This window comes from Lotus japonicus, chromosome 3, assembly GCF_012489685.1.
Source record: "Lotus japonicus ecotype B-129 chromosome 3, LjGifu_v1.2".
In the NCBI taxonomy this organism is placed as follows: domain Eukaryota; kingdom Viridiplantae; phylum Streptophyta; class Magnoliopsida; order Fabales; family Fabaceae; genus Lotus; species Lotus japonicus.
Window position 1 is genome coordinate 83,285,177 of NC_080043.1, and position 27,438 is coordinate 83,312,614.

Genomic DNA, 27,438 nt, shown 5'->3' on the forward strand with positions numbered 1-27,438 from the left:
CTTTAGGCGCCCATGCCATACTAACTAGTGTGGAGTATTCTCAATTCCCTCAAATCTTGTCAAAATCATCTATCATCCAACTAGTTGATAGAGCTATATTTCCAATTTTGCTAATTGTTGCAGAAATTAATACTGGAAACTAGTTGATAGAGCTATATTCCCAGTGGAAAGTGGGAAACTCTACTTCTTCTAACATTAATTTTAGGTCCCCATCAGGAATAAATGATCAATTGGTGATCATCCCTGTTGAGCTTCATAAGCTGGCGGTTAGAAGAAGTTTTGTACCAGAAAGGAAACCAATCAGACTTCTCTAATCTCACCAGCCAAATGCATCGGAGGAGGTATATAGTTCTCTCAATTTTTTTGTTGCTAAAACAATAAATTGAACAATATAATATGCCTAGCTACTATCTAATTAACAGGTGAACTCCAACTCTTATTTCTTCTTCTTTCGTTGATCTTATACTTCATTTGAATTGTTGTAGCGAAATATAGCTTTTGAGTTGCGGCAATTTGAGGTTTTTTAGGATACGAGAAAAAATGGCACCTGAGAACAAATGGCATGAGAAATGATGGCGTCTAGACAAGCAATTTTGTTGCTGTTGTAAAAGTTATAAATTAAGAGATTAATTTATATGCACCGACGATGTAAATAAGTTTTACACCATCATTCAATCTCATCCGTCCATTTTGTTAGTTCACAATTAATTTTAAATTTAATAATATCTAAAATAGAAAATGGAAGGTTGTGATTGAATGATGGTGTAAAACTTTTTACACCGTCAGTGCATATAAATTAATCTCATAAATTAATTGATCTTTTTTGTCAACGTGAAAGAACTAGAATTTTAATCAGCTCTTAATTACTTGTGTCTAACTAAACGAATGCTAGATATTTTTCTTATCTCAAATTACAATTATTTTATTTTATGCAAGTTTCTTTTAGTAACAAAAACTATTGTTTAATTTGATCAACTTTTTTATTAGGTGAAGGTAACGTAATTAAAGACTAATTTTTTTGTTAATGTTCTTTATTGATCGACTTCAACCCACTTCCCAATACAATTGTTGAAATTATTCTGTAAGGTTGTTGAAGCTCAATGAAATTGTGCTATTAGTCTTTGATGGAATGCATATGCATATTAATAAGTTAGGCTAGGGTCGGCTTAAAAGAAAAAAAAGTTACATCCCATAAATTAGCTAACAAGTATAAATTAGAATCGTCATGTACGACCTACGCTACAAAAGCAAATTAGCGTCAGTTGTAGTGCCATAGGTGTTGTGCCATCTTAAAGTTGGCTAAATTGATGATAACGCTAGCATTAGCCAAGGAGACACTGTTAAACCATTAGATTTTGTCCATTTAAAATAGGTCACAACATAGACGCTAAGTCGATGCTAAAACAACTCTAGCATCGGCATTTGCTTCATTAATGTTAAACCAATGCTAATAAGTGTTTTTTCTAATAAGGATCATTTGTTGCTCATCATGGATTCATGCTTTTATTTACAACTAAAATTGGCTCATTGGAGAAGAAGTCTATAGGTAAAAACCACCTGATTTTAAAGAAGTATATTACCCAGTTTCTTGTAGAATTCAACTAAGATGGAGAAAGAGTGCAAAGGTAATGAAATGTAACTAGCTAATAAAAATTAAATGTCAAAAGAAAGCAAAGAATCAGAGTTGAGAAGTGATTTAAAGAAAGGGTGATCATCATCATATGTCACTTATAAAAAAAACTTATAAAAATGATATCAGGGAACATAAGGGTTGAGTGAGTGGGATGAAGGATGAAAGGTTATGGATTCGAATTCTGAGAAGGAACTAATTTACTAATATTACTAACAACTAACATTTGTCTATAAAAAAACTTATCATAATGATACGTTATGGGTTTGCCTAATATACACAAAAAAAAAATTATTGCGTATCTTTGCACAAGGGGAATTTGATCTGCAATAATGGATTTCCTGATTTTTTTATTTTCTAAAAAATAAAATTTCAAAAATATGAAAATTCAATTTTATTAGTTCATTCATCAAGCCTCTTTACCTTCAACACAGCGCCACCACCCAATCCCACACCAGACCACCATCTTCAACCACCACTTTGTTCAACGTTAAAGCTCAAAATGACAAAAAAAAAATAACTGAAAGCTGCAAGCTTTTCAACCCATATAAAATAAGAAAGATTGGAACTTTTGAATTCAATTTTGATGCAATTTATCTTTTTGATGTAAAAAAAAAAGTCAAATTACTATTTTGGATGTACAATGGAATTTCAGTTATTGTTGACTAGAGTATCAAGCTACCTGAACTCCTGAAGTACTCCATAATTTTAATTTGCTTAATCACTAGAGTTTTACAGTACATATACAGCTGAAAGAATAGCTTTGATGAATTCCAATAGTTGAAAAGATTTGCTACCACAAAGCATATCAAGTTTCACCAACTTGTTGAAAGCTTATTTCAAACAGTTAGCAGGTCCCACCCCCTGCATGTGTGACACATGTAAAACCCAGCAAGTGCAGCCCAATAGCAATGTAGGATCCTTTATAAGGTTCACAACTCTTGCAGGGTGACCCTGCAGTTTTTAGCTCTTTTCCACAAAACCTTAACTGGGCCACCAAGTTACAGCTTCCACATTGAATTCACCACCTCACTGTACTCACACTTCTGCCTATCACCCATTCTTTGTTAACAACTCTGCAAAAACTGCATTCTTTTCACAATTTAATGCAACCTGCTATTACCTTGGACTAAAGCTAGATATAGAGGATAGAGATTAATTTCATTGTCCTCATTTTCACAATTTTTTAAATAATACCATAACTGATACTGTTGCCCATTGGATGTTGGACTGGGCGGGACATAAAGAAGATTATGTCCCGCCCAAAATGAACAATAAACCAATGACGATAGCCAAGGCGGGAAAGGCAACATGACGAGCTTCATTACCCTCCCTTAGGTGATGGACCCACAAGCCAGCTGGAAGATTCCTTTGGATTTGTCTTATATGTACGGGGATTTGGGCCCTAATTGTCAGGCCCAAATATAGGAAAGATCCATATCATGACCACCCCCTCTATAAAAGGGGAGGTCATCCACTTGTACGAAACTAACTTTTTCAGCATTAATGAGAATATTCCTTTTATGGTAGTTTTGCTATTTTAGTGCTCTGCTAGGGTTTACTTTTTGTCTTTCTCTTACGTAAGCTTGCCCTAGTACAGAACATTGGCGCCGTCTGTGGCGAAGACTTAGCTCTTCCGGTGACAGAAGGAGGAATCGCGAGCCATGGAGACTCGTTCATGCGGCGTAGGTCGGCGCGATCATCGCCGACGCGGTGGTGGTCGACACGGCGGTCGCGCCGGCGGACGAAACAACAATCGTCCCGTACTGGACGACCAAGAGCAGGAAGCTTCCTCGGAGGGGGTCCACTCAGTGGCGCCGTCGCCGGCGTCATTGGTGAATGCAGCTCCGGGAAGACCTTCAGATCTGATCGCTAAATCAGATCCAGGTGTTCGGCGGCGTTCAACGCCGCCTGACTACGTGAATTTGGAAGATCTTAAAACAACTGCTCCACGGAGAGCGCAAGAGGCAGTGACAGGTATCACGCCTGCGGCTTTGCAACAAATGTTAGATACCTTGCAGAAGGTGCAGTCCCAAAACGAGCAGTTGCAAGCCCAAGTTGAGTATCTTACTCAGCGGCAGGATTTTAAGCAAGAACAACGCCTGGAGGCGGAGGATGTAGTTGAATTCCAACCTTTTGTTCCAGCCATCACTAGGGTGGACATTCCAAAGCACCTGCAAACCATGGCATTAGACGCCTTTTCGGGCGAATCTGATCCTATGGAGCATCTTAGATACTTCAATACTAAAATGGTGATCGGCGGGGCGACGGATGCGGTAAAATGTCGATTATTGCCTTCCACGTTCAAGGGCATGGCGATGCAGTGGTTCATTCGACAACCGCCCTTCTCCATTGATAATTTCACTGATCTGTCCACTAAGTTTCTGACTCAATTTTCCGCCAATAAAACCACAAAAGCAACAATGTTTGATCTTATCAGCATACATCAGCAACCAGGCGAGAAATTAAAAACCTACATGGCACGCTTCAGCAAGATGGCGGTGCAGTTGGAGGATGAAAATCCAGATGTCTGTTTGGCGTCATTCAAAAATGGCCTTCGGGCGGGAGATTTGAATAGAGACTTAACAAGGCGACCGGCGAAGGATATGATGGATCTTCGCGCTCGTGTTCAAGAGTTCATATTGATTGAGCAAGATGACCAGAAGAAACAAGAAAGAGAGGAAGGACGTAAGCAGTCTCAATCTGGCGGTGTTTCACAAGACAAATCTAAGGCGGGGAAGGAAACCAGGATAGCGCAAACCCCCCGTGTACCAAGACCGGGACCATACCAAAACTCTAAACCTGGCTTTCAAAATACATGGCACAGAAATTCACAAGGTCCCGCTGCTGCCACAGCTGGTCAGCCTGGTGCTTCGCCAACGCCAATCCCACTTACTAAGTTGAATGCACCCTTAAGTACCATTTTAAGGGCGGTTGGACAGACCAACGTTGTGCAGTACCCACCACCCCCACGGCGGCCGCCAGCTAACGTGGACACCAATAGGTGGTGCGAGTACCACAGAGCGTTGGGGCATACGACAGATAATTGCTGGAATTTAAGGCGGGAAATTGATCGCTTGATTAAAGCTGGCCATTTGGCAAACTTTGTCAAAGACACAGCAGCGCCGGAGGTAGCTAAAATCACTCAAGGGGACAAAGGTAAAGGTAAAGAGATAGTTGAAGAGTTGGGCGATCCTGTTGGGGAATGCTCATCTATTGCAGGAGGATTTGGCGGGGGTGCAATTTCAAGTAAGGCTAGAAAACGCTACGTGGCGGCAGTACACTCAGTACAGGAGTCGAACGAAGGCGAGTGTTGGGTGAATCATTCCCCTATTATATTCACCCCTCAGGATTTTGCGCATGTAATTCCCCATGACAACGATCCAATTGTGGTAACAATTAGGGTTAACAATTATGTGACAAAGAAAGTATTCTTAGACCAGGGATCTTCGGCAGATATCATCTATGGAGACGCCTTTGATCGCCTGGGACTAAAGGAATCAGATTTGAAACCATACAGGGGAACTTTGGTGGGATTCACAGGAGACCGTGTCAGTGTGCGGGGATACGTCGAAATTCCGACTGCCTTTGGAGAAGGAGAGTTTGTCAAGAAGTTTCAAGTAAAGTACTTAGTATTGGCGTGTAGAGCCAATTACAACGTACTCTTGGGGCGAGACACCCTCAACAAGGTCTGCGCGGTCATCTCAACTGCTCATTTAACTGTTAAATATCCCGCCTGCAACGGGAAGGTCGGGATATTGCGTGTAGACCAGAATGCAGCAAGGGAATGCTATTTGAGGAGCGTGGCGCTCTATGGGCGGAAGGCCGCCAAGGAGAGCCACCGAATTACAGAAATCTTCCCACAAGAAGGATTTAGCTTGGACCCAAGAGATGATGCTGATGATTTTCGCCCACAACCGCTGGAAGAAACCAAGCAGGTGCAAGTCAAGGACAAGTTTCTAAAGATTGGCAGTGGTTTGACAACAGAACAAGAGGACAGACTAATCACCCTTCTGGGTGATAATCTAGATCTCTTCGCATGGACCATCAATGATGTACCAGGGATTGATCCCAAGGTGATCACTCACAAACTAGCCATACGACCAGGGGCGACCCCGGTCATCCAACCAAGGCGAAGAATGAGTGAAGAAAAGAACAAGGCTGTACAAGTAGAGACTGAAAAATTGATCAAGGCCCGCTTCATCCGTGAGGTACAGTACCCAACGTGGCTCGCCAATGTTGTAATGGTCAAGAAGGCCAATGGGAAATGGCGAATGTGCACGGACTACACGAGCCTGAACAAAGTGTGTCCCAAAGATTCGTACCCACTTCCCAATGTTGACAAGCTTGTGGATGGAGCTTCAGGGAATGAACTTTTAAGTCTCATGGACGCTTATTCGGGCTATAATCAGATTATGATGCATCCCTCGGATGAGGAAAGTACAGCATTCATGACCAATCAGGCGAACTATTGTTACAAGACAATGCCTTTTGGTTTGAAGAATGCAGGAGCTACGTACCAACGGCTCATGGACAAAATTTTTTCAAAGCAAGTAGGCAGGAATATGGAGGTGTATGTGGATGACATGATTGTAAAATCCGCCAGGGCTAGTGATCATGGCGGCGACCTTAAAGAAGCGTTTGATCAGTTAAGAACATATCAAATGAAGTTAAACCCTGAGAAGTGTTCTTTTGGGATCCAGGGAGGAAAATTCTTGGGATTTATGTTAACATCAAGAGGAATAGAAGTAAACCCAGATAAGGGAAGGGCGATCTTGGAAATGAAAAGCCCAACAAGTGTAAAGGAGGTTCAGCGTTTGACAGGGCGAATGGCCGCCTTGTCACGTTTCTTGCCAATGGCGGGTGACAAAGCGGCCCCGTTCTTCACATGTTTAAAAAAGAATTCAAAGTTTCAGTGGACAGAGGAATGCGAACAAGCTTTTACCAAATTGAAAGAAACATTGGCCACATTACCGGTACTCTCCAAGCCAACACCAGGCGTTCCATTAGTGCTCTATTTGGCGGTTACTGACAAGGCGGTAAGTACGGTTTTGCTCCAGGAAGAAGGAAAAAAGCAGAAAGTTATATATTTCGTGAGCCATACTTTACAGGGGGCAGAATTGCGGTACCAAAAAATTGAAAAGGCGGCTTTGGCGATTCTGAAAACTGCAAGGCGCCTCAGACCTTACTTCCAAAGTTTCCAAGTCAAAATTAAAACTGATGTTCCCTTAAGGCAAGTACTTCAGAAGCCTGATTTATCAGGGCGATTGGTTAGCTGGTCAGTTGAGCTATCAGAGTATGACATACAATATGAGCCAAGGGGCCAAGTCACAGTCCAGAGTTTAATTGACTTCGTGGCGGAATTAACACCCACTGAAGGAGAGAAGACTCAAGGAGAATGGGTCCTGTCTGTGGATGGATCCTCTAATAACACTGGAAGTGGGGCGGGAATAACAATCGAAAGTCCAGATAAAATGATCATTGAACAGTCTCTCAAGTTCGAGTTCAAGGCGAGCAATAATCAATCTGAGTACGAGGCTCTGATTGCCGGCTTAAGGTTGGCCATTGAATTGGGAGTCCAGAAGTTATTTATCAAAGGAGATTCGCAGTTAGTGGTTAAACAAGTGAAAGGTGAGTACCAGGTGAAGGATCCGCAACTGTCCAAATATTTGGAAGTGGTGCGCAGATTGATGATGGAGGTCAAAGAAATCAAAATAGAACATGTCCCGAGGGGACAAAATGAGAGGGCTGATGTGTTGGCGAAGTTGGCAAGCACAGGGAAATTGGGCAACTACCAGACAGTCATTCAAGAAACCCTGCCTCGCCCGAGCATTGATTTGGTAGAAATAAAGTTGAAAGCTGTAAAGTCAGTCAGTGAGGGCGAGATATCTTGGATGGAATCGATTAAAACCTTCTTAGAGAACCCACCAAAGGAGGATGATTTGAACACGAGAGCAAAACGAAGGGAAGCCAGTTTTTACACACTGGTGGGTGGAGAGTTGTATCGGCGAGGAATCATGTCTCCTATGCTCAAATGTGTCGATATCAAGGACGCCCTCGGAATAATGGCGGAAGTCCACGAAGGCGTGTGTTCTAGTCATATTGGCGGGCGATCCTTGGCAGTTAAGGTGATAAGAGCAGGATTCTATTGGCCAACGATGAAGAAGGATTGTTTGGAGTATGTTAAGAAATGTGAAAAATGTCAAGTCTTTTCTGACCTACACAAGGCTCCACCAGAAGAATTAACAACCATGATGTCGCCTTGGCCGTTCGCCATGTGGGGGACCGATATCTTAGGACCATTCCCTGTGGCGAAGGCACAAATGAAGTACATCATCGTGGCGGTTGATTACTTCACTAAGTGGATAGAGGCTGAGGCAGTAGCAACTATCACGGCCGCCAAGGTCAGGAGCTTCTTGTGGCGAAGGATTATTTGTAGATTTGGGGTTCCCAGGGCATTAGTAATGGATAACGGAACACAATTCACAAGTAGTGTTACCCGAGAATTTTGTACAGAAATGGGAATCGAGATGCGATTTGCCTCTGTAGAACATCCACAGACCAATGGGCAGGCTGAATCGGCTAACAAAGTTATCCTGAAGGGTTTAAAGAAGAAACTGGATGAAGCAAAAGGGCTTTGGGCGGAGGAACTACCAGGCGTTCTTTGGGCATACAACACCACGGAGCAGTCAAGCACAAAGGAAACCCCGTATCGTCTAACTTATGGAACTGACGCCATGCTCCCAGTGGAAATTGAAAACCAAAATTGGCGAGTGGCTCGGTTTAATGAAAATGACAACGGAGAAAACTTAATAGCAAATCTAATTATGCTGCCCGAGGAACAACGAGAGGCCCACATAAGAAATGAGGCGGGAAAAGTGAAGGTGGCAAGAAAGTTCTCAACAAAAGTGGTGCCAAGAAAAATGAGGGTAGGAGACTTAGTGCTCCGAAAAAATACAATACCCGATAAACACAACAAACTCTCACCCAACTGGGGCGGGCCTTACAGGATTATTGGCGATGTTGGAGGAGGAGCTTATAAGTTGGAACAACTAAGCGGTCAAAAGGTTCCACGAACATGGAACGCCTCTCATCTAAAGCAGTATTTTAGTTAGTAGAAACAACAAATGTAAATGAAGTCGCACTCTTTTTCCCTTTCTTTGGAAAGGTTTTTAATGAGGCGACAATTGTAATGAAGGGACAATTGTTCCCATACGAAAGAAAATTAATGAAAAGATCATTTCAACAGAATCGTATATGTTTTTTGAATTTTTATTACGAGTTCATGCAATGCAAATCGTATCAAGGTATGCAATACCGCGAGTAAACCTTTCGGAATAAGAAAGTATCGCCTTCAAAAGTTAAAAGCCTTGGCAATTCTAGTGGCCACTAGAAACCAAGCCTCGTCGAAAAATCGGCTAAGGTATATAACAACGAAAGTTGGGAACAACTAAAACAACGAATGAACTTAAGATGATATCCATTTAAAGTAGAGAAAAGGGGGCGATGCCCATACATGATTTGGAATGAAAATAAAACAGGGCAATGCCCAAAGAAAAATTTCAACTTCATAAAATAAAAACAAATTCAAGCCAGGTTCTCGTTGTTGGCGTTGTTGCCCTGGCTTGTCCCAGCTTGAGGATCTTCCTTCCCTTGATCCTCATTCCTGTGCTGCTCATTCCCATCCTCGCCATCTTCTTCAGGCTCACTCTCATCATTGAATTGGGGAAGGAGATCGAGGCTAATGTCATCATCACCAACTACTTGACCATCCTTGATCTCCTTCAGCCACCCAATGCGGGAAAGATCAAAGCCCGGCTCAACTACACTGATCTGCTCTTTGGCCGCCAGAAAGCCTTGAGCATATTGGAGAGAAGCACGCCCTAGGATGGAAGCATTCAGGCGATCATGTTTCTTCTCCAACTTTTGATATTTGGCTTGAATGGCAGTGTGCTTGTCATTTATGGCTTCTTTAAGAGACTTTGTCTTTTGAAGAAGCAGGTCCGAAGCAGCCAAGTCTTCAGTTAACTTAGCACACTTCTCCTCAGCAGATTTCAGCTTGTTGTTGGCAGTCTCAGCATCAGTTTTAGCCTGCTCATAGGCTGTTTTGTAATCAGCTGCCTTCTTCTCAAAACGGTTCTTGGCTGAGATCAACTCTTTCACACACTGAGCCATTCCCGCCACAGTGCTGGCGGCAGAAAGCGCGTGATGGATCGCCAAAGAAGCAATGTTGGGGGGACCTTGACCCGAAACATCCTTGTGGATCTTGTTGTCAAAAGTACGGGTCATGAATTCCAGCCCATTAAAGTGAGGATCCGACAAATTCAGCAAGGGGGGAGGAGCTTCGCCACCAATGGCTGAACTAGGGCCAGCCTGGCCAAATGGAGTTGATGGGCGGTTGATCAGCGTGCTTGAATCTTGTTGATGGGGCGGGACATTGTCATGTCCCTTCTTTTTCTCAGATGGACGGCTTTTTGAATCAAGAGTCGATTGGTGGAGAGGCTTACCACCAGCAGCACCTGAAGTTTTTTGACGTTTAGGGTCCCTGACGTTGTCAGAACCCGAGGTACCTTCATTCTTCTTCTTCTGCTCAGTTTCGGCGGCCCTCTTCTTCGCCGCCGCAGCAGACTGGGCGAGGTACTCCTTCATCTTGAGTGGGTTCGCGTCAACCTTGCCTTTTCCCATCGTAGCTGTATGGAAAACACCAATTAGACGAGATACATGAACAAAAAGAAAAAGAAGTTACGTACACAGATTATAAACTTACTAAAAAATTGATTTAAAGTGCCGGATTTCGACGCCTCAATCAAGTCGTGACCAGAAAATACTGGTAGTGTGCGGAGGTAATCGGCGACGCCTTGTTCAGATTCATCCAAGGCGTCGTATGAAACGGATATTTTTCGGCGAGGGTTCTTTGTCCAGTAAAAAGGGAAGAGGGGGTTATTGTCGGAATCTCGGAACAGGTTTTTTATTTCGGGCGACTCCATAACTTTAAAGTATTTCTTCTGCCATACTTTGTAATGACTTTTAAGGGCGGAGAACCGACTCATGTTCTTACGGGCTAATAGTGGAACCCATTTCACAGAAGTAGGTTTAGTGGTGACTGATTTATAGAACAGGAAGAACAAAGGATAGGTTGGAGTGAAACTCAAGTGTTCACAAAGAATTTCAAAGCAGCGGAGAAAACCCCAGGCGTTGGGCTGGAGTTGACAGGGCGCCACATTCAGAAAAGAAAGAACGTGACAAATAAACGGCGAGAAAGGAAGTTTGATGTTCAAGTCTAAGAAGAAATAGCCATAAACAAAGAAGAAATCGGGCGATTCATCGGCTGGTTCTTTACGCAACAGAACACAGTCATCTTCGCCACATGGGAGGACATTCAAGAGATGATCTTCATTATTCGAGGTGGCGGGATTTATCTTCGTAAACCCTTGAGCAGATATTCGAAGCGAATTAATGCTCCCAATGCTGCCCCAGATAGAATGCAACAGACATTTATCTTCAACTAAATGCACGTCAGAGCGCCATTCAGGTGAAGACAAATCTCCATTAGAGGAGAGAATGGAGTCTACAGAGCCGGCGGGACCGGAATCATCATGGGTAGAAGGCGAGGAATGAATTTCAATGATAGAGGGGGCGACAACTTCCTCCTCCGTAGAGGGCGAAGAAAATTCTAGGGAAGAAAGGCTGGCGTTTGGTAAAGACATGCGAGGCAGTTTCATAAAAAGAAAAAAGCAGATGAACAGAGTCAAGAAAAAAGAAGATGAACAGAGTCAAGAAGAAAGAAGATGAACAGTCAGAGAAAAGAAGTAAACAAAGAATCTCAAGAAAGAGAAAAACTAACCAGGGGAAGAACTGTGGATTTGAGAAAAGAGAACGTCGGCGATAGGGGAGCACCGCGCAATGACGACGGCCGGAGGAAGAAAGGGTTCACCGGAGTTCAAAGAAGAGAATGAAAGCTGCGGTGAAAAGGTTCAGGGCAAAAGTTTTAAGAAAGTGAAAAATGTAAAGTGAAAAGGGGTTTTTATAGAGAGAAAGGAGGAGAGAGAATGAATGGGGGAAGATCGTGGGATTTTGGGATTTGAAATTCGAAAAGGTGGGAAGCGAAAAGACGTACTCCTCGAGACGCACAAATGAAGATTGCATTTATAACAAATGATGACGAAATCCCGGAAAATAAGGATACGTGCGTCAGTTGAAAAGACGTGGTTGACGGTTATAACTGAAGGCGACATATCTTTGAAACGACAACAAAGGTGGAGAAGCGTGAAAATGGCGATGTAACAACGAAAGAAAAGTGGCGATGAATGAATAAACAATAGAGGCGAACTACTGGGTAACGATAAAGACATTTCGACTCAATTACTCGAGTCTCATGTCTTGGGGGCATGTGGACTGGGCGGGACATAAAGAAGATTATGTCCCGCCCAAAATGAACAATAAACCAATGACGATAGCCAAGGCGGGAAAGGCAACATGACGAGCTTCATTACCCTCCCTTAGGTGATGGACCCACAAGCCAGCTGGAAGATTCCTTTGGATTTGTCTTATATGTACGGGGATTTGGGCCCTAATTGTCAGGCCCAAATATAGGAAAGATCCATATCATGACCACCCCCTCTATAAAAGGGGAGGTCATCCACTTGTACGAAACTAACTTTTTCAGCATTAATGAGAATATTCCTTTTATGGTAGTTTTGCTATTTTAGTGCTCTGCTAGGGTTTACTTTTTGTCTTTCTCTTACGTAAGCTTGCCCTAGTACAGAACAGATGTATTAGTAGTTTAGTTCTTTGAGACTTGGAAGTGAGAAAGTATGGGACATCACTCTTGCTGCAGTAAACAGAAGGTCAAAAGAGGGCTTTGGTCACCTGAAGAAGATGAAAAACTCATCAACTACATCACAACTTATGGACATGGTTCCTGGAGCTCTGTCCCAAAACATGCTGGTAATTTGTAATTACCAGTACTACTTCTCTGTTTTCTTCATCATCTTCATCTAAAAAACTTGTGAACTTCTAAATTAAATGTTCATTTCATTGTGTGCAGGCTTGCAGAGATGTGGAAAGAGTTGCAGATTGAGATGGATAAACTATCTAAGACCTGACTTGAAACGTGGAAGTTTCTCTCCTCAAGAAGCATCCCTAATTATAGAACTCCACAGCATTCTAGGCAATAGGTAATACCATTGCTGTAGCCAGATGTTTTTTTCCCCTGAATATGATTTGTTTGCATATTGCAAACACCGCCCAACAGACGCTCAGAATGAGAAAAGAATATATAAAAAAGATTGTCTGCATAATTTTGATGTCTAAGTATCATTAATTGTTTCCCCTTTCTTTTTCATCATTGGTGTTTTCATGTTTCTCAACAACATTGTTATAAAAAAGTTTCTTTATTTACTTTTTTTTATCTTGTTTGGACAGGTGGGCTCAGATAGCCAAACACCTACCTGGAAGAACAGATAATGAGGTGAAAAACTTTTGGAATTCAAGCATAAAGAAGAAGCTCTTTTCTCATGATAATGTTGTTCCCTGTTTAGCCACATTTTCAGACACTCATCACAGCCACAGAAACATTGGTTGTTCTATGGAAAGTCTCTTCCCTTTAATTGAAAACCCAAATGAGATCCTAAACTTTATTCACCACCCAGATCACCAGCTATACCCTCCCACACCATCCCCAAGCCTACAATGCTTTGATCAAAATGATATTAAGTTAGACATTAACAATTTCCTTCATATTCAGAATCCAATACTAGAAACAGTGCTACCATCCATTAATCCATGCTCCTCTTATGAAGATACATGGTCATCATTGGGTTCTGTATCTCTTCATCTCAATCCAAATCAAGAAAATCAAATCACCACCCCACATTATATTGTTGACAAAACCATCCTCCCTAGTGCATTTCATCAATATGAATGTCACTTAACTGTTGTACCAAAAGTAAGTGAGAGCATTGAAGATTATGCTTGTGACATCCCAGATTCAGATGAGGCTCCAGCAAAAATTCAGTGCTACCAACCAAGTATTTATCCAGAAGATCAAATTTTGGAAACTAATCAACTGGATTACATTGATGCCTTCATGCCATTGCCATCCTCAGCAGCAACCTCTTCATCAGTATCAAGCAGCCAAATAGCCACAAATCCTATTATTCCTTTAGAATGGGAGCCCTGAGCATTGGTACTATATATAGATATAAATTTAATTTTATCTAGTATTTTATAATTTAATAATGGGGGAATCTCTATCATGAGCAATCAGATCAATTAATACTTTCCATGTATTTAATTATATGTATCTTGAACTTGTGGAGAGGAGGTGTGGATCCCCTATTAAATTGTTAATCTAAACCTTGCTAGTTCAGGCAACCCCATTAAGTGATGCTTGCTGGAGTTCAATAAATATATGTCATATGTTTGTCATCTAAATGTACAAATATATGACTGTCTTTCTTTTTACTGGTCTTATTCCTTCAGACAAGTGTTGGGTCAGGTTACATTTTGGTGAGGTTGTGGCATGTGTTTCTCGCCTAGTTGATGTTGCGCTGAATTTTCTAGCTGGGTGTTGTTTTGGGGTTTGGAAGTTCCTCACATCACATGTTTGCCCTCTTTTTTTACTGAATTGCATTAGGGAGATTGGTTGGTTTTGGATCTAGGTGGGCTATACCATTTAGGCGTTTCAATTCAATAAGGCTGGGTCAAAATTTGTTTCATTATCAGGAGAGTTGGCCTGCAAGCCAATCTTTTCCTGTTTTGGAGTGTTTTAATTAGTAGTAGTTTTTGTATCTCCATGCACATTTTGAGAGAGCTTGATCTCAAGCTTTTCTATTAATAAAACTTTCTATGTATAAATAAATATATGAATTATTTATGGATCAGACCTAGCTACATGTATTTGTTAACCAATCATGTGCATAGATTATAGTTGTATACTTTAAATCAACTCTTTGTTCCATTGCTTCCTATCTCTCTCTAACAAATTAAGACAAAGGACGTACACACCATGGTCAACTCAAGGACAAAGAGTCTTCAAAATGTGACATGCATGTAACTTTATGGTGTGGTGATAACAACACTTTCAAGTATGCACTAATTCCGATGGAATAGTACTACTTACCCACCCCTTTTCCGAAAAGGAAGAGAATTAATAGATATAAGTGATATGATATGTAATGTAATAGGAAATACATAAAGATAAAAAGAAAAAAGAGTAAAAATGTGATATAAGAGAAAGTGAGGTGTGAAGATATCACTACTCAATTCCAATTCAAAATTAGTTTTTTCATTTTTATTAAGATTCCCCCATTAGCAAAACTATATATGCACTTGTAAACACAACAGTAGGGCATTCGGGTGGTTTTTAGTATTTGATTTTTGTTTTTAAATATAAATTTAAAAATAAAATATGTTTGGTTAAAATGAAATTGAAATAGGATTTTTACGTAACTTTAATATGGCTTTAGTCTAATTTTTAAAACCTTAAAATATGATTTTGTGATTCTGACTTTTAATTTCTATAACATGTAACAACACTACTACTACCCCCCTCCATCACATCTACTGCCACCGCCGCCACCATTTTCCACCACTTCCACTCGATCATCGACACCCTCTTGGCACAATGACTTCCATGGTACTCAGATCAATTGGCTAAGGTGGGATATGAACAGAATTGGATGCATTTGCTTGTCAGTTGCACACATTGGGAGATTTTTAAGTTGCACCTCTATAAATCAAGATCATTAGAGGAAACATTCAGTGAGAAATTTAAGATTAATTTGTATGGACTTTTTAAAGAAGGCTTTGGTAGGTGTACAACAAAAACAGTCTCTTTTCTTTGAGGCGCCATTAATTTCAGCAGACCAAGCTTCCACCGTTTCTCTGAGGTTCATAGAGTTCCCTGAAACCGATTTGTCCCTAAAAGCAACCATTTTTACGAATTAACAAATTACAAAGACATTCCAAATTCAATAACAACAATACAAACACCAATACATAATATAAAAATCTAAAATTTGAACGGAATAATGAGAATTATCAACTTTAAGAATCTACATGCAATAACATATCATGCCCAAGTGTGTACTTAAGGATCAAGATCTCCCCCTCCTTCACCCTCTCTAATTGAGCTCTAATGGGAAGAATGCGCCAGAGTTCAAGTTGGGAGATGAGATCATTTTTTTTACTTGGGAAAGAAAAATTGCACTCTCTAGGGATCGATTGCTAGATCTCCCTCACACAACCCACATGATCCCTAACTCTTACTTGTTGAGCTATCATTCGGGCACGGGAGATGAGATCCTAACCATATATATAATTTTTTTAAGTGAAAATAGAATAGATAGTTAGTTGAGAAACAAGCTCTCTTATAGATAAAGTGACCAAGTCAAAGAACAAGTTGGGAAAAACCCACAAACACAAAATCCACTAGCACAGAGAAATGCTTTAACAGCACCACCAAAAACCTCCAAAGTGAGAACCAAACCCCACAGAGAAAGGTCTCTATTCGAATTCGTAAAACAACGACAACAAATACCTACCAAAAGTTGCACGAAACCTGCGAAAACAGATACCCAACCCAAAAACCTAACCCACCCAAGGACCTAGAACAAACATCAAACCATTGCTGAGAGGACGACATATAGAGAATGACTGAAAATCTGGAGAGAAGCACCTAAACACAAAGGAGCAACTTCAAAGAGAACGTGAAGTAAACATGAGCTCGAACGACCCAGCAAGATGCACACTGAAATAGAGGCGAACGAACAAAAATACCAACAATTCAGGCCCAACATCAATCTGCTCTGCCTCACCAATTTAGAAGCAGGAGCGCCACTACAACAACCATCGCCAAAAATACCAATGAAAACCACAAGCGCCTCCATCCTAGCATGACCCACCCACTCCTTGGAACTGCTCTACCTTGCCAAATCTACGAAACAACCGCCAGTGAAAGCACCGTGCCATACACCCAAGGTCACACTCAACCACGTCCTTCAAACCCATAATGACTTCGCCAACAAGGAAGAAGAGAGGAGGAGATCGAAGGAAAATCGCAGAAAAGGAGGATTCCTTGGCGTGGGGAGCTGGGAATGAGAGGATGTTGCGAAGGGAGTCATGGATAGTTCAATAAAAGGTCAGATCAAATGTGTTTAAAATGATAGAAAGGCTGAAAATTTGGGAAAGATGAGAATGTGTTGCACGTGATAATTATAGATGGAAATTTGGGTTAATACTCAATAGTGGGCTGGGAAAGAGAGTTGAATTTGAAATTTGAATTGCATCCAGATTTGATTGGTTGAGGGAATGGTGGAGAGTTAAAATAATTTGGAGAAATAGTGGGAGATTGAAGGAAGATGAAAGATGGAATTAATGTGGGCATTAGTGGGAGAGAGAGAAAGAAAATGAATGAGTTAGTGGGAGAGTGAATAGGGTGGAGGGACTGAATAAAATATTTGAAAATAATATGCTAGGGACATGTGTCACATTCTGGTGTAATGGAGAAGGAATAAAATATTAGGAAATATTCCTATAAATGACAACACCACCGAATCCGCCACGACAGAGAGAAAAAGAACCACCCTATTCATGAGTTGTCATTCATAGGAATATTTTCTAATATTTTATTCCTTTCTCATTGCACCAGAATGTGACATCTGCCCCTAGCCTATTATTTTCGAATATTTTATTTAGTCCCTACACCTTATTCTCTCTCTCACTAACTCATTCTTTCTCTTTCTCTCTCTCACTAACGCCCTCATTAATTCCGTCTTCTATCTTCCTTCAATCTCTCACTATTTTTCTCCACTTTTCTCTCAACCAAACTAATTTGAATGCAATTCAAATTTCAAATTCAACTCTCTTTCCCAACCCACTATTAAGTATTAACCCAAATTTCCATCCACAATTATCACGTGCAACACATTATCATTTTTCCCAAATTTCCAGCATTTCTATCATTTTAAACACATCTTATCTACTTTCAAAAAAAAAACACATCTTATCAGACCTTTTATTTAACTATCCATGACTCCCTTCGCAACATCCTCTCATTCCCAGCTCCCCACGGCAAGGAATCCTCATTTTCTGCAATTTTCCTCCGATTTCCTCTCTTCTTCCTCAAGAGTCTTCTTTCAACCTTCCTCGCCCACCACCGAGTCGCTGCCACCGACGTTTCACATTCAAAGCCCGAGTCCCCTGACTTCTACCTCTTCGTCGCGTTCATCTTCCCCCTCCTGCACCCCATACGAGCTTAGTCCATAGAGAAATGTGAGAAGTTTGGGAATTGTTCTTCGAATGCTATACTTTCTGGCTTTTCAAGGAAGAGATGTTACTTTCCATCCAAATATGCAAGTGAAATTAGCCAATGAAGTTTATCAAGAATGTTAGCTGTCACTAAAATTAGCCAATGCAGTTTATTAAGAACTATCATGGATACTAATGTGATAAACAATTCTTTGAGGCACATTAGCTCCTTACCTCAATTGCCTTTCAATTAAGGTGCTTTTTCAATTTGCTTCATTATATTTTTATGTCAAATATGGCTAAAATTGTTAACATAGGTAGTGCCATGCTGGCAATGCTATCTTTTATACATATTTTTTTCACCTTCAATTTCATTGTGTATAGTTCTTGCCCTGTTAAGTATATCTTAGTGAATTGAATTCTCCACAACAAGTTAATATGCTTTATTTTCTATTCTACATTTTTTTTTTTTGCTATTGGAGCTTATATTCCTTTTTTTATATCATTTTCTTCTTTGTAAAAGAGCAAGAGTTATGAGAACTATTTACTGATGTGTCACTCCATCATGCATTTTGTTCTCATTTAATTTCATGGTCTCTTAATACATGTGTCCCCTTCTAATGAATTTAGCTGATGTTCACCTTTTAAAGGTGTAACTTCACATGTTGATAAATATTTTTTTTTCGAAAAGAGTAACATATATTAGATAAAAAGATAAGCCTTGGAAACAAACTCTTCCAAGGGAGCAAAGGTTCAAATAAAAAGAAATAGAACATTGCCTAGAGGCAAAAAGAAAAGTGAAACTTAAACATAATGGGTAATTAAAACAGATACATGAAAACGTAATCATAAAAGAGGCAGAAAATACGCTCCATTAGCATCCAAACAGACATAGCAGCACCAACTTACAAACCGCACCAAACAGGGGAAAAACCAAAACAGATACCTCAAGGGAATGCCGAAGACTGAAAATCTAAAGGCCTTGAAACACCTCCACGCCGCTGCCAGCAATAGCCAAATACAAATTCCAACAACCTTTAAAAATAGAACTGAGGCACAAAGGAAAAGCCCTTATTATCAAAATCAAAAAACCCCTTAACTTCTAAAATTCTAAAATACAACTCCCAACCCTTGAGCTAATAATTTAGCCTTCCTAGCGCACGTCAAGACCCCAAATTGATATTGCGGGTCAAGAGCAATAGCAACCTGTGGTTTTCGTCGCTGCTTAATTTTCTTTGGAGCATCGCGGCCTCGACAAAGGCGATTAGAACCCGATGTTTCCAAACCATTAAAAGATTTAGCATCTTTACCCAAAGGAGTTTCACCCAAAGCGTTTTTTGCACCCGAAAAAGAAGGATGATCCATGAGGCAATGAATAGTTTCATCCAAACCGAACGGAATGGACGAAGAAAAGAAATCCATGTCGTCGAGACTATGTCCCAAACAGTTAACACTCTCGACTCCCTCGGAATTCACAACGCGAATAAGATTCAGCCTAGCCAATTCTTCTGAGTTTACATGGCCTCCAACCACATAAGCCGGCCATAGTTTCTTGGGCTCTCGAGACATGCCATCCAAAGAGCCTTCAACCTCCACACCATGATTCTCGCCTGGAATAACAATAGCTGACGACAGCGAAGAGACCTCGGCCTGTTTGTTACAGGTATGAGGCTCAATTGATACAAATGAAGCTTCAGTTGAAGAAAGTGAACTAGCGCTAGAAACAATAAGCAAACGCATCGACCTGGGCACATGAAGAGAGAACATGGAGAACAATTCTTCAATCTCACCTCTAACAAAAAGATCAAAAACCCAGCCTCCCAAAATTGTAGACAGCTTCAGATTAAATAATAAATTCCCATTGCAAAAAACAAAAGCTTTAACCCCAAATTCAACATCAACCCTATAAACGAGAGGAATTAAGGCAACACCCCCAACAAAAGCCTTCGACAGATTTCCTTTTTTCCCAACCTCAGTAAACTCCTCATCTTTATCCAATAGCAATTTTCCATCCTCCTTCCAACAAGCACCTAAAGAAAGCTCTGGGAATATGTAAATGTCATGGGATATAGAACACAGTTCATCCTGACTATAATGATCTTCGAAAATGCAATCCTTTGTCGTCACGGTCACCGTCGGCGCTGAGTTACTTTCTGATTTCCTCCCGAGCAGCACATCGCACCACGATTTTGATGGTGGATCCGACAACACCTCTTTTCGAAATTGTCTCTGTTCAGCGTGTCCTTCCTTTTTCCTGGGCGAAAAATGCCCACCGACATCGTGAGCTCTCGAACCTGAAGAGCCATAAAAAGGGAACCTTGCCAAAGCTACCACCAAATAAGCCCCACCCATCCTCACACCATTGAGGAGATCGATCGCACGATCGGCCTGCTTTCTCGACACAAAATGGACGAATCCAAATCGAAACCTTCTTCCTCGTTTCTTCAATCACTGAACAAAGACATTCACGAGCTTTCCATGTTGCGCGAATAAGTTTTTGATCTGATGATATCCGATCTTCGCTGATATACCATTGATGAAGATTGTGGTGTAGGTTCGACTGTCCCCATCGTCACCATGAGCTGCTTCCCCATCTTCATCATCGTCCGCCTCTCCCTCTGGTTGCACCGAAACAACTCCTCGTCGTGAGCCTCTACAGCAAGATTGAGCTGCCACTGACCTTTTAGCTACAAGAGGGTATGGAACCCTAGCAGAGCTTCTTGGAGGCATTTTTTTCAATTAATATTTGCACTCTAAATTTGGCCACTCATTGTTCAATAAGAATGTGTTTGCTATTTCCAAGGAGAGTTATTGTGGATAACTTCCTTATTCTCTTTGAGTTCCGTGGTGCGCTTGAAGATTTCAAATTCCTTTTCCTCTGACAGGTCTATGTGAATGTTTGGTTAAATTCTCAACTCCTCAATCAATTTTATCTTCCTCTCCTTCTTAATATGATTTTTTTCAATCTTTCTCTGTTGTTTGTACCATCTTCAGCCCAGTTGTAAATGACATGGATTTGAACTAGATGTCTATAATATAACTGAAGGACCTTTGATCATTTGTCATGTCCCTTTTAAGTTAATTAATTTTTTTTTCTAAAAGATGAGTATCTAGAACAGTCATGAGTTATTTGCTTTTTTTTTTCTATCAAAGGCTTTTTGCAATATTTCCTAAATGTGTCTTCACGAGCTGAAAATTTATCAAGGATTTTCCTGATGGGTTCCTGCGTCCAATATTAGAATGATGAATGATGACTGTGCTGATTTGACGTGCATCTATTCATAGTCTACTTGAGCTTTAATGGGGCACTTCCGGTGGGAGACTTACAAATATGGGAAGGAGAATGAGGCATGTACAACAAGGAGAATATTTGATGTGTTCCAAGCATATTTCAGAAAATCAGACCGGACCGGCCGGTTCAACCGGTAGGACCGAGAACTGGTGAGGTGACCGGTCAGATATGGTAGTAGAACCGTACTGATCACGAACCGGTCAAAACCTGTTTGAACCGGGTGAAAAACGTAAAAACCGGCGGGTTAAAAGGTTGAACCGGTTCACCCTTAGATCAAGAAAAAGTTGGGTTTCTTCATCATTATACATATTTGTTTGCTTTGAGCTTCTAGAGGTCTTTCACGTTTCATCAGTTTCTTTTCCAAGAGGAGATGAGAGTAGCAGGGGAAAAAAGGAAAACATGGGTGGGGAGGGGGGAGAGAAGAGTTTGAAATGAATTTGCCATTTGCACAGTAGCAGAGAAGGAAACACGATGGAAAGAGTCTTTTCTGGTTTTGAATGTGATTGCTAAAATTTAAGTACTAAATTCAAAATTAAATGCTCCCTTATTTCTAGGCATCCAGCACTCTAACTAATTTCTTAAGTTTTTTTTTTTCAAATTTTTGCTTTGATCCCCCGTTAACTTAATTGTACAATTTCAAAAAAGAAAACTTTTTTGACACAATTTCAAAAAGACTTAATTCTACTAAATGGAATTAGAGGAAGATAAAAAATCAAAAGTTCAGAATTGTTAGAAATTATTTTTCTTATTTGTCTCATTTTTAATTTATAATATTCATGAATATTTTTTTTTCTAACTTATATATATTATTAAACAAATAAAATTTAAGTTAATACGGTTCGACCCCGGTTCAACCTTTAATCCTTAAACCAGTGCCTCAACTGGTTTGATGACTAGTCCGGTTTTCAGAACATTGGTTCCAAGTTATAGGTTTTAGGATTGGTAGTTTAAGATTCCGAGCTTTTGTAGGCTATGATTTTTTTTTTGATAGGCAAATATAAAGTATATTGAATGGAAGTACAAGGGGTATTTCAACTCAATACAAAGAGATAAAAGTGTGATAAGATTACATGATAATGACAACCTTACTGAGAACATAGCAAGGAGCCTAGACTAACGCACCCCCAACCCCTCCAAGGAAGAGAGATCTTAGTAAAAGGCCTCATTAAAACCTTACTAGGATAAAAACCCCCTTGGGAAAACCTAGTGAAGGAAAAAGAGTATCTCACTAAGATCAAGAACGACACTTCCAAAGAGTAAATACAACATAAGTAAGGTACATCAGTATCCTAGTCAACTACCAATAAGCTCATTCGAATATGCTAAGTAGAAATAATCATCATGTGCATAATTGAGCTCCACAGAGGATCAAAGACAAGTGATATATTAACCTAAACATTGCAGATTGGTCTCCTACCACATATTCAGCCACCAACCCAATATAGAACATATGCCTTACATCTCCAAATACTAACACAACGAGCAACCTGCATTAGAACAATTTACACAGTACAGCAAAACCAATAATTCCTCTCCCCATAACCTCACCACAAGATAAAATCCTCCACCACCTTCACAGCTTTTGAAAACCAACCATATACTCCATCAGAACAAAACAAATAGAAACGTATGAGCATAATTCCATCACCCAGTTAAAACAGATATTATAACCTTTCCTGCTCAATCAGCCACAAAATAGGACTTCAAAATTCCAAGACAGAAAAATGGTCTCAGCATATTGAAATTGAATTTGTCCCTTTCATTCTCCCACCAAGTTTAAGCAATACATAGGATTAGTTATCCAATCATAGTGTGATACAGAAAATCCCCTCACCTTAGCTTTTAGCCAAAGCCATGACCTGAACTGAATTGATTCAAAGATCCTATCCACTTCCACTGTTGCTCCTCTGATCACAGAATTATTCCTATGGTACCATATTGCGCACACAGTAGCAATCCAGATAAGGGCCAAAGACCTGGAAAGACTCAGGCCAGACCCCCAAACCGCACAAAATTGTATAAAATTCTCCTGAGGTTTCTTATGCATAGCTGTGAAGACACCAAACCAATTACACACTCGCATCCACACCTTCCAACTCACCTGACATTCAAAGAAGAGATGAGAGCAATTTTCCACGTCATGTAGACATAAGCCGCACTCCAACCCACTATTTGAAGGTATATATAGCATTTCTATATGCTAAATCAGCCTTAGTTTGAATTGAGAAGGATTCTCCAAGCCACTGCACATGAGTTAGATGGAGTTTTAGTCTTCCAAATTCTGCTAAAAACATTTCCTTCTACAGCCACTGCTGCATCTTGTAACGTTTCATAAGCGAACTTAACATTATAGGTACCAGAGCCATCCTTCAACCAACACCAATGATCCTGACATTCCATTTTTGGTGAGAAGCTCCTCAATAACATTTTCAGTTCCTCCATCTTAGCAATTTCTCTATCAAGCAGATCTCTAGTCCAAGTAAAAACACAACTCCGCCCATTATCGCCCCACTCACCCATCTCAAATATCGTGGCCTTCTTCTAGGAAGAAAGAATAAATAAGCGCTGGAATTTATCCTTCAGTGCTTCAGCACCCCACCATTTTTCTTCCCAAAACAACACTCTTTTTCCATTACCAATTCGTCGACAAACAGAGTCAAAAAACCAGTTTTTCTCAGCACAAATTGTCATCATATCCTTCCACCAAATAGAATCATTCTGTTTTACAACTCCACCATACTTTTCTTTTAGAATACGACACCACAAATTGTTCTCCTCCCTCAATAACCGCCAGCGCCATTTCCCAACCAAAGCCCAATTGAAGGTTTTCCAGTCCCGCACCCCCAATCCCCCTTCAGCTACTGGTTTTTCCTCACTTAAATTTTCTCCCACAAAAATCGTCGAAGAATACTATTACATCTAGAAATTGAAGTATTTTTATTGGTGTTCTTAAATTATTCTTTATGGTATTAATTAATATATTAACTTTTCTATTTTTTTTTTAGTTTTAATCTTTGTAGAAACATGAATTTGGTCACGTTCTTTATATAAATTTCATCAAGTTCTCCTATCATGGAGTGACAAGTGCTCAATTATTTTAAATTTCACTATTAATTTTTAATAAATATTATTTATTTTTAGAAAAAAAATTCCAATTGTCACTGTTTGAATCAAGAACTTAACAAAAATAACATAAAGAACTTGAAGTAAGCTTTTTCCTTTAGAAAAATTTTTAATTTTTTCTTTTCTAAACTTCAATCCCATTAAATAGAAATTATGGATCATCCACAAGAGTACATGATTAGATAACCTCCCAAAGTGTGGAAATATCTTTACAAGGTAAAAACTCTCCGTGGAAGAACATTTTTCATAAAAATACTTCTACATAAAAATTAATACAAAAATAAATTTTAATAGTATTTTTATTTTTGTTACAATATATTTTCATTGTACTTTTTTTTCTTTTCTTCTAATTTGTTTTTTCCAAGAGTCAATAATGTGGTGGATGATTGTCTTTATATGTGTTAATTGGATGTCATGTATGAGTACAAAATACCATAATTAAATTTCACAATTTATATTTTTAAAATATCTTCATTCTTATTATGATTGTTTTAATTTTCCGATATAACAAAAAAATTATGATGCTTTTAATTCTTAGTATTTCAATTTTTTCATAATCAAAGTATTGATTGGTATATTAAATACAATAATAAACTTCACTGTGCAACGCACGGGTAAAAAAAACTCTAGTGCCTCTTAGATTTTGACTTCATTAAGTATTCTGATCATATTTTTGTGATGATAGTTAGGAAGTTATGTCAGTTACCACGAATTTATTCACCCAAAGAGTCAATTTTTTAATGGTTTTGAAAATAATAAACTCAAACAATATTGCTCAAGTGGATGTTATATTTTATGTGTTTGGTCTTGATTGTCAATTTTAATTTAATAAAAAAAGTTGAATGAATAACTTGATATTTCCTTTGAAAGCACATGTAATTATTTGATCGATTATGAGTTTAGGAATCACCATGTACATATTTAGATTTATTAGACTTAAGCTCAATTGATAAGTGTGTTGAATTATGGTGCGGGTTCGAGTAAGTGACTGAAACACATGATGGATGGATACCATAGTTATTATTATATTATATATAGGATCAAGATTTTATGCTCCTTCTTCTTCTCCTCGGTGCAGCGAGAGTTAAAGAGAAACGAGGTGATCTTGACCATTTATATGATATAAATGGCTCTATAGTTTCCATTCATATGGTCCTAGGTCACTTACTTGGCCCTACATCATAATCCAACCCACTTAACAATTGGGCTTAGGCCTAATAAATATAAATATTTACATAGTAATTCTCAAACCCATAATAGATCAAATAATTTCATGAGCTCTCAGAGAAAGAATCAAATTATCAACTCAAACTGTTTTATTGAATCAAAATCTATAAATAATAGAAACTCAAACCCACAACATTATAACATTTCCCACTTGAGTGATATTAATTGTGTTATATTATTTTAAAAATTGCTCTCGAGTTGAACAGTTTTGTGGCCACTATACATAACTCAATAACAATCGTCATAATAACTTGATAAAGTAAACTAAGAGTCGTGAATGACCGAAGATAAACCAATAAAAGTCTAATTCATTAACGACTATATAACTAAAAATCTTTTTAGCATAATCACAAGCATTAGTGTGCAAGTTCAGTGCACATCATAACATAATATTCCATCATTTTCAGGCTATTACGTATATATTCACATTGTGTCTTCTAACAAAACACAACTAATATCAACTAATATCCACATTGAAACTACAAACATGTCTTGCAATTCACATGAAACACCATTTTCATATAAGAAACAACCATCTTTCAAAAGAAAGACCAATGTTTTCTTTGGAAAACATAACCACAAATAAGCATGTTTATACAAAACACAATTCCCTCAAAGAACTAAATGATGATCATCTTTTCTTGAAAGATCAATTTTTTCCAAGAAAAATATCACTATCTCAAGATATTTTAACTATACTAAAATAATGTTATGAGCATGACAATATAGCGTTATTTCTCATGGATTTTCACAGGAATGCAACTAATATCAACTAATCTCAATCATGGTAACTATTTTACTGGTTTATTCTTCTGATATAATTCTGGACCTCTTATCCATTTTGCTGTCAACATTACTCACGGCTAGGAAAGTGTCTCTCATTTTGCCGATGGAACCTGTGTGGTACTGCAAATGTTGCAAATGCTGCTTGAATGTTATTGAGGGCCTAGCTTCTACTCTTCTGGTCTTTGGTGCTAATGTTGTTTGTTTTCCAGGGATCAAGGGCTGTAGGATGCTGGTTAATTTTTGTGATTCCTAGTTTTTTGCTGTCTAATTTAGCTCTCGGTTTCTTTTAGTCTCGTTGGCTATGGAACCATGTATTTGTATGGGCTGTTGGCACCTCTAGTGCCAACCTCCTTCTCTGTATTTTTCTCTCTATATTTATATAATTTTTATTGGCCTTTAAAAAAAATCTCAATCTCAACACCTGATAAAAAAAAAATAAAGATATCCAGACGTTCTCTTTCACGGATGTGGATGTGGAAACATTACTTAATTCACTATTTTTTTTTTCTTTCAAAGTTCAAATAATTCAACAAATTAATGGTAGCATTAAAAATACACATGTAGGGTTACATTTACCTTGCAGGGTACGATGTCATGGAATTGAAACTCGCTTCCAAACTGAAAATGAAAAATTGCTGGGTTAAGGACGCAAATTCTTCGCCCAAAACATAGGTGAATTCCGATCACAATTTCATATAACACAATCTGCAGATATAACCATAAGAATTTATTATTTATATATATTTATAAACCCTAAAATCCCAAATCTTAGAAAGTTTATAAATTAATATTATAGAGTTCTAGTATAACCTGCTCTAGTATGAATTTATACTAGAAACACTAATAAAATTGGTATAAATTGCGTACCTCTTGATGACACAACGAAAATTGTAATAGCTTTAAGAATCTATCTGCAACAACATATCATGCACAAGTGTGCTCTAGGATCGAGATCTCCATCTCCTTCCCCTCTATAACTGAGCTTTTGATGGAAAGAATGCGCAGCCAGAGTTTCATCCATTGTGAAGAGAAGATCTCACCATATATATATATATATATATAAAAAGTATCCATTGTAACCCTAGTTTCTTCTATGTGGCCCAATAAATATACAACGGACTTCTAAGCC

The 27,438-nt window shown here is 39.1% G+C and overlaps 2 protein-coding genes across 3 annotated transcripts; one reads left to right on the forward strand and one right to left on the reverse strand.

The window, feature by feature from the left end:
- Window positions 1-12,444: 12,444 nt before the first annotated feature.
- Window positions 12,445-14,509, forward strand: LOC130746554 (transcription factor MYB26-like). The gene is made up of 3 exons (XM_057599224.1): window positions 12,445-12,577; window positions 12,678-12,807; window positions 13,055-14,509. The coding sequence occupies exons 1-3, from the start codon at window positions 12,445-12,447 to the stop codon at window positions 13,809-13,811; spliced, it is 1,020 nt and encodes a 339-aa protein (XP_057455207.1). The 3' UTR covers window positions 13,812-14,509.
- Window positions 14,510-15,985: 1,476 nt separating this feature from the next.
- On the reverse strand, window positions 15,986-27,331 carry LOC130746555 (uncharacterized). Of its 2 annotated transcripts, none has more exons than XM_057599226.1 (2): window positions 27,177-27,331; window positions 15,986-26,927 (listed from the first exon to the last, which is right to left on the reverse strand). In XM_057599226.1, exon 2 carries the CDS (start codon window positions 20,231-20,233, stop codon window positions 18,992-18,994), a length of 1,242 nt encoding a protein of 413 aa, XP_057455209.1. In that variant the 5' UTR covers window positions 20,234-26,927; window positions 27,177-27,331; the 3' UTR covers window positions 15,986-18,991. The 2 variants fall into 2 exon arrangements, with proteins under 2 accessions (XP_057455209.1, XP_057455208.1); XM_057599225.1 differs by having other exon boundaries at window positions 15,986-27,014.
- Between the last annotated feature and the right edge of the window lie 107 nt (window positions 27,332-27,438).